Genomic DNA, 13,189 nt, shown 5'->3' with positions numbered 1-13,189 from the left:
AGGATGCTGTTCTTTGGATCCATCTGATCTAGTTATACAGCCTTCCCCAAAGGATAACAGACATCCCAGCAGCTACTGGCACCTCTCTTGGGGCTGCCCTGCTGCTTCCCCTCTAGAGCTGTAACCACAGCCAGCTTGAAAAAGGGGTAAAAAGGGCAGCAGTGTGGAAGCACACACTGCGTGACCAGGTACTCCCCAGTATGCACAGGGAATAAACAGTCGAGCCTTGATCTCTGTGCTGAGCCCCCCACTGGCATAGCTCGGCTTTGCCACAGAGAAGTCCTTGTCACATCCATGAGGATCAGTGTAGGATGTTTCCCAGTGAGAAAGGAAAAGAAAGCTGGTGAGGATGAGGCTCTGGAGTGTGAGTTCTCCAGGGCAGCAGCTGCAGGGAGAACAGGGTCATGCTGACTTCATGACACTGTTGACCCAGGAAAGGTAACGAGCGATGTGTGTGTAGAAACCGGGCCAGTTGTTATGCCTGTAGGAGAAGATGCCATAGGCTTTGTTATTGCAGACCAGTGGATCCCCAGCATCACCCTGTGAAATGGAGGAGGAGAGAGATCAGTGCTGATTTATGTGGGGTCCCCAGGGAAAGGGTGCCTTTGCAAAGATCAGGGAGGCTGCATATATCAGGACAGAGCTTCTCCAGGAGAAGCCTGGACTCGCAGTGGATGGGGATAGCTCTGAGTCCAAAAGGGACTGCTGACAGCTTTGCTTGGGACCCAGCACAGCTACAGCTGGACCAACACTGAAGCTTCATTTCTGCCCTTCTGCTGGCTGCAGATCCAAAACGCACTCTGACCAGCTACGAGACTTAGAGGGAACCCCTCTGACCAAGCTGTTATCCCACAATGCTGCTGCAGACTCCAAAGTCCTCTGCCATGGGAAGACAAGGATCTTCTTGTCCCTTCTGCTTCACCCAGGGCTAAAACTGTCCCTATAGTTTCCTCCTACCTAAGTCAGAGACTGACCTTTTCAGGTACCTCAGCAGATCTGCTGCGGCCACAAATCAAGTTTTCAGCAAGCCCAGGGTAGCGGCTGAGGCAGTCCCTTTGTTTGATGATGGTGACAGTGGCTTCACGTAATGTGCCAGTGGGTGTCTTGTAGCCAACTACGCTGCACACAGTCCCACCATGAACTTTGGATGTTTCAAAGGAAATGGTCCTAACGAAGCTGTTGCTGGTGGCATTGCCGTTCAGCTGGGCAAGGGGACAGAAAATAGAGAAATAAGTGCTTGGCCTGTACATTTGCTGTGATGAAGGCTGTTCCCTTCTGCTCCAGGCAGGTAGTTACCTTCAGCAAGAGGATGTCATTTCCCTCCTTAGGACTGGTAAAGTATGGGTGGCAGTGATACTCTTCGACTTCGAACTTTTGCCAGCTTTCTTCTTTCATTTGGACTGTGTGGGCTCCGAGGATGACAGTCAGAGGTTTGTGGCTGATAAATATCAAGCATAGTGTATGTTGTTAGCTTTTTCCTGTCTTGCCTGGTAACACTGAGGCTAATCTCCCCAGGGTATGGCCAGGAGAGACCAGCCATGTGTACATATATTACATACATTGTGTATAGAGTGTGTGTGTGTATATATATATATATATATGTATATCTATGCGTATGCTCTCTCATATATATACTAATGTATATGTACTATTAGCATAGATACACTGTATGCTATATATACAATAGTACACATATGTAGTGTGTATAGTATATACTTTCTATATACAGACTGTGTTATATATGCATGTTTTAAGAAGAACGGTGGGATCAAGGAGCTCTGCCAGTGAATCTGCCCAGACAAGAGGCAGAGCAAGTTCCTGTCTTACAGGCAGAGTCTGCAAGGGTTCTTTTACCTCTAGATCTCAAACTGGGCAGATTTGATCCAGTGCTGCTGCTGTGTACTAAGATATGTGAACTGTTGGTCTGGGCTTCATAGGCCTGTGGAAGTCAAGGGATTTTTGAATCAGGAGCCTTCTATGTCCCTTTACTTGCCTTTACATCACCTGCAGAAGGGGCTGCCTTGGGAAAACTGGGAAGACCTTGGGTACATGTGTCTCCCAGGTGAGATGTGGACATCCAGGCTCCTGGGTTCTGCTGGTCCTCCCTTTTGCTGCTCGGGTGTGGGGACTGGCCCTGAACCTGGGTCACTGGCACCAGGGCAGATCTGTCAGCCCTGAGGTGAGCGGTAGCTACACCCAGAGTCATGCACATATAGAAAAGCCCTCCTGCCTGTCCATGCCCTAGGCTGTCCAGCTGGAGGGATGGAAAAGGGCTGGGCAAGCAGCTTGCTCATAGTAGGTAATTCTGCTAACAGTCTCGAACAGTCTCTTGGTGGCAGAAAGGACAAAGCCTGACAACAACCATCCCTGCCATGCCAGCAGGTCAGTGCCAGCAAGGGAAGAAGCCACTTTGACCTCTGGGTGGCATCTAGGAAGAATAAAACGAGTCATGAAGAGGGAATAAAAAAGAAAGGTAAGTATATGAGGGTGGGCTGGGGAGACAGACAGGGAAGGCTGCAGGGAGAGCTGTTGTGATGCTGTCCCCCCAGCTGTGCCCTGCCCCACAGCACAGCCTGTGCTCTCTGCTGGGAAAAGAGTCTGCCCATGGCCATGTAGGAAGTGACTCCAACTCCTAGACCTCTGTGTAGGAGATGGTACCCGGGTCATGGTGGTGCGATCACCTCACTGCACCAGGTGCTGTATGAACACAGCAAAAACTTACACAAGGCACTGAGCTGCTGTCATCACCCAATTCGGGGCCACAAGGAACCCTCCGCAGGAATGGTTGTTCTTTCCTTGCAGATAGGCCATGTAGGGTGTGGAGGGTGTCCTGGCTTCACCTCCTCCCTCCCTCCGATTCCAGGAATAATCTGCAATGGATAGGACTGAGGACAAGGGGTTTGGAGGGCACAGGACATGCTGTCTGGGACTCATCCTTCCCCAACCCTCTCCTTGCCTCCAGCCCACTCTACTTACTGGTGTTGACTGGGGGCCACATCACCATCAGGAGAGGGATCAGGAGTGTCTGCAGGTGCTCCATCATGGTGTTCTGGGCTTCAGTGGATCCCTTAGAGGTGGGGTGCAGTCAGGGTCTCTTCCTGCTCCCAGCAAGGTTTTATAGCCTGAGACCAGACTCCAGGAAACCACAGAAGTCAGACTCATCTGACAAATCTCTCTGCAAGTTGCATACCTCAGCAATCTGAGAGGGGAATTCAGTCAATCTTAGCCTTGGGCATCAACCCACCTTCATCTTGGGCCTGATCTGGGGTATCTGACGTCCTTCTGAACCCAAAGCCAATTTTAGGTCATTGCCTTTGTGCTGGAAGCTGTGGGGAACATGCTCACCCTTATCTCTTTGACTTCCAGTGGGCTCTTCCCTTGCAGTTTCTATTTGTTGTTGAACACTTGCAAACTCTCTTAATTTTCATCAGCAGCCCTACAAGATCAAGATTTCTTTCACCTGATGCACCAGTTCCAAAGACCATGAAGTGGCAGTTGAGGGCTTTCCTGCTCTCTCTCAGTAGGTGTAGTCTTGTCTAATGGAGCAAAATTGCTGTGAATGTGTTTATAACACTGCACAGATATTAGGAAGAAATTCTTGGCTGTGAGAGTGGTGAGGCCCTGGCCCAGGTTGCTCAGAGAAGCTGTGGCTGCCCCATTGCTGGAAGTGTTCCAGACCAGGTTGGATGGGGCTTGGAGCAACCTAGTCTAGTGGAAGATGTCCCTGCCCATGGCAGGGGGCATGGAATGAGATGACCCCTAAGGGCCCTTCCAACTCAAACCATTCTGGGATTCTACGATAAGAGCAAAGTTTGAACATTCGCAGTTCAGCTGTGACGAAATGGGGCTGACACTTCCTTGCTGCCCTCGCTAACTGATGGTAAATTTGCTCTCCTCTCTGCCTCCAGTGTCACTGGGTAAACCCCAAATTTAAGCCTAAAGGTTCCTATTCTCGTGCAAAGACTGCAAGGGCTGGAGCTTCGAGGAAGACCCTGACGTGACAAAGATTCACACTGCACAGATAAGCAGCTGTAGCCTGTTCACTTGCAGATTTCTTAACTGATAGCAGCTGTGAGCAAAAGCCCAAACATGGAACCTTCTCAGTTTCCCCGGGGCAGCCTGGGTGGTGAAGGCAAAGGTGACATAGTTTCCCTTCATCTTAGGCAGGAACATGGAGGACATATGAGCAGACATCAGGGCAGACTGTAGGTCATCTCCTCCCTCTGATGGAAGCGACTAGTGGGAGACTTTGAAAGACCATGAGAGCAGGGTAAGCACCCCCTTCCCTTGGATTGCACACACTTTCTATATGTTTAAAATTCCCCACCGGTTTTCCCCACCACAAACCAGCTTAGTCTCCTCTTGAGTTTGCACAAACATCTGTCATTCTGTGCCCGAATGCTCAGTAGCTCAGTTATTTACCAATGCATTGTCTCTGTCCCTCATCATCTCCTCCAGGAAGCTCTAGCTCTCTCTGTATATAAGAGAGGCTACCAGAAACTAACTAGAACAAAGGAGACTAGGGCTCAGAGGGCAGGTTGTTTTTCTTCTGGTGCAGACCATGGAAGGCGGTTCAGACTCCAGCGCAGGAGTTGTCTGAAAACAGTGCTCAAGGATCCTTTGTGGGGGAAGCTTGTCTCTCAGCACCATCTGGCTGAGAGGAGAACCGTAAGCCTTTTGGGTTTGGTCCACCACTGGAACAGACTCTGCCAAGAGGAACAGAAACATGCCAACCAGCTTCACAGCAGACAGCCCCCAGCTAGGACTCGCTCTTGCCTCCTCTCTGGGATCCTAAAGCTCTGTCCCTGACATCTCAACAGCCACCTTCCCCATGCCAAGGCCACTGTCCACAAAAAGTCCAGTGAAGCCTCCTACAGCTAGTTTACCCTGTCATCCAGCCTGCTGTGTTGGCTGTACTCTGTCCTAGGGTCCAACATCTCCCAACCATAAGGTCCCTGCAGAGGGGATAGCCTTTACTCTGTAGAGAATGGCAGCTTTTGAGTCCTGGTACTGCTGATGCACCATGTCCTGTCAGCTGTCAGCTGCTTCCAGGAAGGTGCTAATGATGCTGAAGTCGGTAAATCGAGTGTGTGCCCATCACTTTTCCCGCCCCATTTCTAACTGGGCTTTTCTTCTCCTTGCAAAACTCTCATCATCCCCATGACCCCAGGAAGGGCAACCATAGCTCTTGTTTCCGAGCTTGCCAGCAATTCAGGATGCAGAGCCGTGACTGCTGCTGTCCCAACAGTCTGGCCTCTCACTTGCAGCAGCCAGACCCTCCCTCCTTCTCTCTGTGGCAAGACCACAAGAAAGACAACACACACTGGGAAATGCAGCTTTGAGTTTACTGTGGATGTTTTAAGTGCAGCAAGGTTCAAGAGGGGACAGTGTTATCTCTGAAGGAAATGGGGTCTGTTGTGGCACAGCCTCTTTCTGTGCCATCAGGGACTATTCTTGCCTCTGTCAGGGTGTTTAATATGGCTCTGAAGTTGCTGCCTGAGATGGGCAGGGAAGGGGACAGCCAGCAGCCTCAGAACAGAATGAAGAGGACCCTCATGTGCACCAAGTCACTTGGGTTCCCAAGGAGAGAGGAGGGAGTTGAGCCTTCAGCAGGGACAGGAAGGAAGCCATTGCAGTCTCCAGGGCAACATCTGAGCTGGAGCAAGTGCTGTGGCTGCTGCTACTTCTTCATGACTTTTTTGATCCAGGGCAGGTAGTTGGAGATGCGGGTGTAGACCCCAGGTGGGGCGTTATACCCAAAGGAAACAATGCCTTGTGCCACTTTATTGCATACCAAGGGCCCACCAGAATCTCCCTAGGGACAGATGAGACTGATTTTAGAGGCCTCTTCCCTGTGGGAACAGGTTTTCCCCTGGTCCCTCCCTGCCTAGCGGGGCTATGGCTCTGCTGCTGCCCCACATGCCCACCTGGCTGGAGGAGCTGCCCCAAGCTGGTGAGTTGGGGCTCTACCTCTGCTACTGTGCAGGGACTGTGGTGTCAAGATGTCCAGAGAGTTGGTTCATATGGGAGCTACAGATCAAATGCTTGTTGCCTGCCCTGGGAATCAGCTCCATCTGTGGCAGCAGCAGCATCTGCTCTCAGAGAGCCAAACCCCAGCCTGCTGGCAGCCCCTACCTGGCTGGAATCCTTCAGCTCATGGAAGCTGCCAGCACAGACCATGCCAGTGTCAAGATGTGGGTAGAAGAGGGTGCATTTCCTGCGGCTGTAGATGGAGACTTTGGTTTCAAAGAGCTTGTTGGTCACCTGGTCGTCATCAATCAGACCCCAGCCGGCGATGCTGCACTTAGTGCCTGTGGGGAGGTCACTGCTGGTCTTGGGCAGTGGAATGGTCTTGACATAGTCATTGAGAGTGGCCTTTGATGTCAGCTGGGAGAAAGCAGGGTTTCGGAGAAGGTTATGAGTAGAAGAGCTGAAGGATGCTTTCTATGCAGAGGTAGGGGAGGTCTAGCAGGACATGTGGCACTGTAAGCTCTAGTGAGCTCCTGTGAACGTGGCATATGGCTCCAAGCCCTGCCAGTGGTTCCCTCCCAGGTCCCTCCCAGTCTTGCCTGCCTCCAGCAGTTTGGGCAGAAGCAGCTTTGCAGAGGTGGACCCTGCCAGACCCACAGCCCCATCCCACCCTCTGCCCCACTGCCCACTGCAGAACCGCCTTGCCTTGAGCAACATGATGTCATTAAACATGGTGTCAGGGTCGTATTCAGGGTGCTCGTGGTATCTGAGAACTCCCCGGACCTGCTGGGTTGTTTCTGGTTTGTGGATGTCGTGAGCCCCCAGGATGACTGTGATATTCCTGGCCACAACACAGAGCATAGAGGGGGGAATAAGGTTGGGTGTCACCCAGCTCCCTCCCCTTTGGCAGGCAGGTGGAGAGAGCTGCAGAGAACAGGAGAAAGAGGAACCTACTCCAAAAACACTCCAGTGAAGGACATCACAGGTTAGGTGAGAAACAAGGGGATAAAGCTCCCATATGAAATACTCACCCCTTGCAGTGTGCGGCTGTCATCACCCACTCAGGGGCCACCAGGAAGCCCCCACAGGCAGACATCCCTATCTTCAGGTATGCCATGTAAGGGTGGGAGTGGGGCTGCGCCTCATGGCCCCCCACAATCTGACCCTGTAGAGCACCTGAAAGACACCCCACTGCAGAATGAGCCAATGGCTCCTGAGGTGAGAGCCCAGACGAGCAGCCTCACTTGCAACAGCTTGCAGAACCCCAGCTTACTGGCACTGGCCCATGGGCAGGAGAGCAGGAGCAGCAGGGCCAGCAGTGGCTGAGGCTGGCACATCTCTCCCACAGCTGGACACTCCTTCCAAGATGTGTGGAAGTCTGAGTTTCCTTGTGCCCAGAGGCTGGTTTTATACCCTGGAACCAGCTGTACCCAGCAGCCAGGAAACCATGTGCAGTGGGCTGATTGTGCTAATCAGAACAGGGCAGCACCCCTGCAGGTCTGTGGGCATCGCTGCTGCCCTGGTCTGCTCAGTGCCCATGTGGCCTGTGGCTGTGATTGATGAGCGATAGCACAAGACAGAAAGGCCAGGGCAGAGAGAGCCTGGCACACCATAGTCCCAAAGCCTCAGGGATGCTGACCAGGAGAGGTGTTCTAGGGTGTTTTTTAGGTGTGATTTAACATTTCTCCCACAGTTTCTGTTTAATGTTCTTGGCTTGAGGAAATGCAAGGTTTTAAAGAAAAGCCACTTAAAAAACAAACAGTTAACAAAACTTTGCCATTTAGGGTCATTAATGTGGTCTAGAGGAGATGATCCTGAAACTTTTTCTTTCAATATTCTTGTTTACCTTCAAATCAAAAGATGCACTTCAGAGACTCTTTTCCTACAGAGACCCACCATCACCAACACCCACTTTCAATGAACTGACAGTCAGACACAACAACTGTCCCTGGGACATTTCTTCAAGTACTGTGAAGGGCCAGGTCTCCAGGGTTTGGTGTCAGCCCACGTCAGAGGGGTCTTGCTGACTCTTCTTGGCTCCTCTGGGTCCAGAAGCATCCTGCCAGGTTGGGGACTACATTGTGCCTCTATAAAGAGGACTGTCTGCTGCTACACAGCAGAAGAGACCAAAGTGAGGAAATGCAACCACCCAACTGCCAGGAGTGATCAGTCATTTTTAAACCAGCACAACTCCACCCTTCCTGGAGCAGAAAAACACCTGCGGGCAAGTGGATGCCTTGGCTGATGTTGGGCTGTGGTAGGGCCATGCAGCAGGGACAGGATGGGTGGGTGGGGAGGTGGAGATGCGGGACATAGATGAGGATGCCAGCTGTTCATGAGCCAGCCTGGGGGCTGCCTGACAGGGCTCACTCTGTAGAGTTTTGCCCACTTTTTTTTTTAATCATATTATCAGAAAATACAGGTTTTAATCAGAACTGTACAGCACCACAGCAGGAAAACCTCAACAGAAATCATCGACGTTTTATCTTGTAACTTGCTGTCTTTCCCTTGCAGCTGCTTGTGGCCCCCTACAATCTGGGACCGGATGCCCTCCTGAGAGCAGCAGCCCCAGGGAAGGAGGGACTGGGCAGGCCACTGGCCATGGACCCAGGGAGCTGAGCTTCAGGCTGCTACTGTCCTGTTCTCTCTGGCATCCCTGACTGCAGACAAATTCCTCCCTCTGGGCCCTAGGTGCTTTTGCCGTCCTGTTGACCTCTGGAGAGTTCCAGGGCTTCTGCTGCTAAGGATACTCATGTGAGTATCCCTCAATACCTGCTCTAGCCATGGATTTTGTAGGGGGTCCACAGTGCTGCAGCTGCCACCCATGCCCCCCCTGGTCCTTCCAAACCCAGGACTTGGCAGCTATCAGGCAGTTGCAAGTAGACTGTAGCTTTTATCTGGAGGAAAGAGATGAGAAACATCGCGGGATGGGGTGTCCTGACCACGCCTCACTTCATTGCTAAGAAAGAACATCTGAAATGAAATGGCAGCAAAGGAGAAGTACCAAGATAAAGCTCAGCCTGCGTCTGTGCAGATAGCAGCAGGGACATGCTGTACAACAGGAACTCTCCCTCGTGTGGGTGACCAGCCGAGGGAACTCTCACCCCCCCCAGCCATGGAGCTGGGGACTCCACACCTCAGGTCTGGTGGCAGCAGCTTTGAGGAGGACATGGGGCTGGATTTGTGCCAGCCAGCTGTGCTCTGCTGAGCAAATTGCATGGAGGGCAGGGGACCCAAGAACCATCTCCAGGCTCCTCTGGGGATGGGACCCTACCCTGACTTGCTGTGAGGCAGGAGCAGTGTCTGAGGTGTGTGGTGACTTGCAGTGTGTGGGGGGGGGGCTGGAAGGGCTGAGTCACAGCTGGGACACAGTTCAGGCAGCTTCCCAGAGCTAGTCCCTCTCTCTGCATGCAACATGCCTCACAGGTACCCAGCTCATTCTGCCATGGAATGACCAAACAAACTAGATTCTAGGACAAGCAAGGAACAAGGTTTTGCCTCACTGGAACAGCTCTTGACAAAACAATTAGCACTGTCTTTTAGGCAACACTTGATGTGCTTATGTAGGGGGCATTAGGAAGAGCCTCCAATATTTTGCTGGTCCAGAGGACCTGGCACCCCATGGGTGAGTGTGTCAACCTGTCCCAGCTGCTCATCTGCCTTGAGCCCTCCTGTCATTAAAAATGTTTGCCTCCCGCCAATCTCATGTTCTCCACAGATCTCCCCTGCAAAGAGCTCATTCCTGTCAGGAATCTCTGTTCTGAGACTCCTCACATGCTGCCAGCTCTTTGAGAAGCTACTTAGGGCCCTTGAAAAGGCAAATGTCTCCATTCTCTGATCTTTCAGGAACACTCCACCAGTTCTGTCCTGAGCAGACAAGTTAGCCGGAGGCTCATCCTGAAGCAAGAGCAAAGTGAGGGTTATGTGTAAGGGTCACAATGACCCATTGGATTCCAGTTCTTCACAGGGAGCATCAGCCCAGACCATTTGGGAGTGTGCTCTTTGTGCTGAACGTGCAAACCTGCACTCCTCTAAACTGAGCTGCACTCCTGGCCCAGCCTTCCTGCTGATTTCCGCTCCTTCAATCTTGGGGTCATCTGCTGACTTTATCAGCATGAGTTTCTTTCCACACTGCTGATAAAAGGCCAAAACAACGGCTGAAAGGGTGAAGGTGCAAGATGGAGCCCTCAGCTTTTGATGAGAACCACTCTTGCTTGCACATGACTTCCTGCAGCAGGAGCCCCCTGTGCATTTTCCACTTGTCTATGCTGCCATCCAGGCTAGAATCTCTCCACTCATCCAGCAGTGGATAGACTCCCTGGACAACTCCCTGTTTGCCATGGTGATGGAAGAAGTCACCGCTCTTTGCTCTCAGCCTGGGGACCTCTTCATGAATTTGTGCCAGTCTGGAGTGAGAACACAGGTGAAAGTAGGACATCTGCTGTGATCCTGAGTTAAAAGGTCCTCTGTCTTTCTTTTATCTATGCCTTTTTGCAGATGATTTGGGTGGGGTCCATCCTCCACACAGAATGTGGTTGATGTTGTAACTTCCCTTTTTCAACTTTGATAGGTAGAAGTCTCACTTATTTTGCACAAGGAGTTCTCCCCTCTACCTGCTCTGTGCTGGGCCTTGGACAAGCATCTGGAGAGCACTGCCAACTGTGGAACCTCCCTCCGGCAGCAAGAGCCTCATACCAGCCATGACAGGTGAGTCAAATTCCCAGCCACAACTGGGAACATTGCATTGCAAGACTCTCTCCAGTTGAGTTTTGCAGATGTAGGGAATAGGTCAATGATAGACATTAATATTACAGTCACATTTGGATTCCTTGGTTCCAATCTCAGTGCAGCACTTTGTGCCTTCTGCAATGACAAGAGGCAGCACTTTTTTGCCTCCTTCCCTGCCTGTGACCCAGACAATGGGAAGATTCTGGCCCATCTCTAGAATGTGCTTGAAGGTGGGGGGGTGCAGTGTCAGGGCACATGCTTAGCTTTGACCAGCTGGTTCCCTTTGAACTGGATGGAGCTAAGCCCCAGCTTCAGTCACATGGGTGCCTGGAGTTGCTGCACAGACTGCAGGACATGGATGGACCTGTTCTGAGAGAGTTGCAGGAGCTGGGCCCACAGAGAAGCCCAGAGGGGTGACAGCATGGAGCTTACTCCTGAAGAAGGATGTATCTGATCGTGGGTGGTGCACAGGGCAGTTGATGAAGAGGCAGTTGCTCTCTGGCAGGTTCAGGGATGAATTTAGTACCACAACAGGCAAAGCACTTAGTATCTCAACTGCCTGCTTTAATAGCTCTTACTAGCACTTGGTTCAGTTCAGCCCCACGGGCCTTACCCATCAAGGTGGGAGGTGTTGCTTCATTTGACCCAGACTGCTCTGACCCAAAGAGGGGCCTGACATATTATTTCATTCATGTCCCACCATCACAACCACAGCAAAGCTGACAATAGCCAAACCCTTACCAAGAAATGGTGATAGCTGTTAGAAACAGTAACTCTCACTCACAACAGGAAACTTTATTAAACAACAGGAAGCCTATGTTCACGGTGGACTTACAAAACACCTCACTCTCCTCTCCCCTTGCTCTTTCAGTGCTGCAGGGCTGACAGACAGGACTCTAACTCTCCTCTGCACACTAAGCAGGGCTGTTGGGTTTAGAGCCAGTCCTGTGTGGCAGAGTCTCATGGCTACTTTAGCCCTTAAACAGAGGATCTGCTCTGCCCCAAACCCTACCTGATCCCTTCCTCCATCGTGTATCCCTTGGCTGCTGACCCAGCCTCAGAAGATGGATGGTCCAGTGCTAAGCTGGCTGTTGAATCACTCCCTTCTCCTTCCACTGGACTCTGCTCAATATCCTGAGCTCAGACTTGACCCGCTCGACAGGAAAGGCTCCTGCCTGCAGCTGGCTGCCATGAGGAATGTGAACATCATCCTGCAGCACTACAACTTCACAGGCAAGCTAACCAACCGGCAGTCTGAGGACGAGGGCATGGGTCTCATCCGCACAATCTTCGTCGTCATCAGCTGCATCATCATCCTGGAGAACCTGCTCGTGCTGCTGGCCATCCTGCGCTGTCTGAGAGCCCGCCGCTGGGTCTACTCCTGCATTGCCAGCATCACTGTGAGTGACCTGCTTGCAGGAATTGCCTACCTCTCTAATCTCTGCCTCTCAGGCAAGAAGACCTTCCAGCTTTCACCTCAGCTCTGGTTCCTGCGGGAAGGCATCCTGTTCATTGCGCTGGCTGCCTCCACCTTCAGCCTGCTCGTGACAGCCATCGAGCGTTATAGTGCCATGGTGAGGCCAATTGCTGAGAATGAAGCCAGCAAGACCCTGCGCTTACGCAGCCTCATCATTTCCTGCTGGCTGCTGGCCTTCGTCATAGGATTGCTCCCACTGCTGGGCTGGAACTGCCTGTGTGACTTCAGTGCCTGCTCTGTGCTCCTGCCTCTATACTCCAAGAACTACATCCTTTTCTCTGTAGTCATGTTCAGCATCATCCTCCTGGGGATTATTGGCCTCTACATCTCCATTTTCCAACTGGTCCAGGCCAGTTCTAAGCAAACCAGTTCTCGGCACAGCCGCAAGCGTTCCCTGCGCTTGCTTAAGACTGTGCTGATGATCCTGGGTGCCTTCATCATCTGCTGGAGTCCCCTCTTTGTTCTGTTGCTGTTTGATGTCTTCTGTGAGACCCAGACCTGCACACACCTCCACAGCCTGGACTGGACCTTGGCTCTGGCCTTGCTTAACTCAGGCGTCAACCCCATCATCTATTCCCTGAGGAGCGTGGAGGTGCGCCGTGCTGTGGGAAGCCTGCTGTGCTGCTGCTGTGTCAGGGCTGGGCTTTGCCTGGGAAACTGCATGGTCATCACAGATATCAACTCTGGCTCATCCACAGAGAGCTCACTGCGCTACCGGGAGAGTTTCCGCAGCTCTGTGGCACTGAATGCTAGGCCCAGAGCACCTCTCTCCAGCAACTCCAGCATGATGAGCAATCTCCCCAGCCTCTGAGAGGCCATGGGAAGAGCAAGAGGTGCCAGATAGCTCCCAGGACCTCATTCTGCTGGTCCTGGCCTGGCAGAACTGTAGCCTACGTGCAACTCAGGCTGACCAGGGGCAGCCCCACCCCAGTTGTTAACTGGGCTTTCTAGTCCCATCAGACTGGGATTTTGTTTCAGTGTGGGTGCAGCAGAGGGATAGGCATTGCTCCCAGG

General features: G+C 52.1%; 3 protein-coding genes across 5 annotated transcripts; 1 reads left to right on the top strand and 2 right to left on the bottom strand.

The window, feature by feature from the left end:
• Positions 1-402: 402 nt before the first annotated feature.
• On the bottom strand, positions 403-3,040 carry LOC108506946 (granzyme E-like). The gene is made up of 5 exons (XM_017834410.1): positions 2,977-3,040; positions 2,723-2,885; positions 1,297-1,438; positions 975-1,202; positions 403-540 (listed from the first exon to the last, which is right to left on the bottom strand). The coding sequence occupies exons 1-5, from the start codon at positions 3,038-3,040 to the stop codon at positions 403-405; spliced, it is 735 nt and encodes a 244-aa protein (XP_017689899.1).
• A 2,288-nt stretch (positions 3,041-5,328) lies between these two features.
• On the bottom strand, positions 5,329-7,335 carry LOC108506964 (cathepsin G-like). Of its 2 annotated transcripts, none has more exons than XM_017834461.1 (5): positions 7,244-7,335; positions 7,002-7,161; positions 6,676-6,811; positions 6,136-6,387; positions 5,329-5,815 (listed from the first exon to the last, which is right to left on the bottom strand). In XM_017834461.1, the coding sequence occupies exons 1-5, from the start codon at positions 7,305-7,307 to the stop codon at positions 5,681-5,683; spliced, it is 747 nt and encodes a 248-aa protein (XP_017689950.1). In that variant the 5' UTR covers positions 7,308-7,335; the 3' UTR covers positions 5,329-5,680. The 2 variants fall into 2 exon arrangements, with proteins under 2 accessions (XP_017689950.1, XP_017689951.1); XM_017834462.1 differs by having other exon boundaries at positions 7,002-7,146; positions 7,244-7,333.
• Positions 6,901-13,043, top strand: S1PR4 (sphingosine-1-phosphate receptor 4). Of its 2 annotated transcripts, none has more exons than XM_017834460.1 (3): positions 6,901-6,960; positions 10,541-10,677; positions 11,570-13,043. In XM_017834460.1, the coding sequence occupies exon 3, from the start codon at positions 11,763-11,765 to the stop codon at positions 12,984-12,986; it is 1,224 nt and encodes a 407-aa protein (XP_017689949.1). In that variant the 5' UTR covers positions 6,901-6,960; positions 10,541-10,677; positions 11,570-11,762; the 3' UTR covers positions 12,987-13,043. The 2 variants fall into 2 exon arrangements, with proteins under 2 accessions (XP_017689949.1, XP_017689948.1); XM_017834459.1 differs by lacking the exon at positions 6,901-6,960 and adding an exon at positions 10,164-10,431.
• The last annotated feature ends 146 nt before the right edge of the window (positions 13,044-13,189 follow it).

This window comes from Lepidothrix coronata, unplaced genomic scaffold, assembly GCF_001604755.1.
Source record: "Lepidothrix coronata isolate B3197 unplaced genomic scaffold, Lepidothrix_coronata-1.0 Scaffold233, whole genome shotgun sequence".
NCBI lineage: Eukaryota > Metazoa > Chordata > Aves > Passeriformes > Pipridae > Lepidothrix > Lepidothrix coronata.
This window is presented reverse-complemented; position numbering and strand designations above follow the sequence as displayed.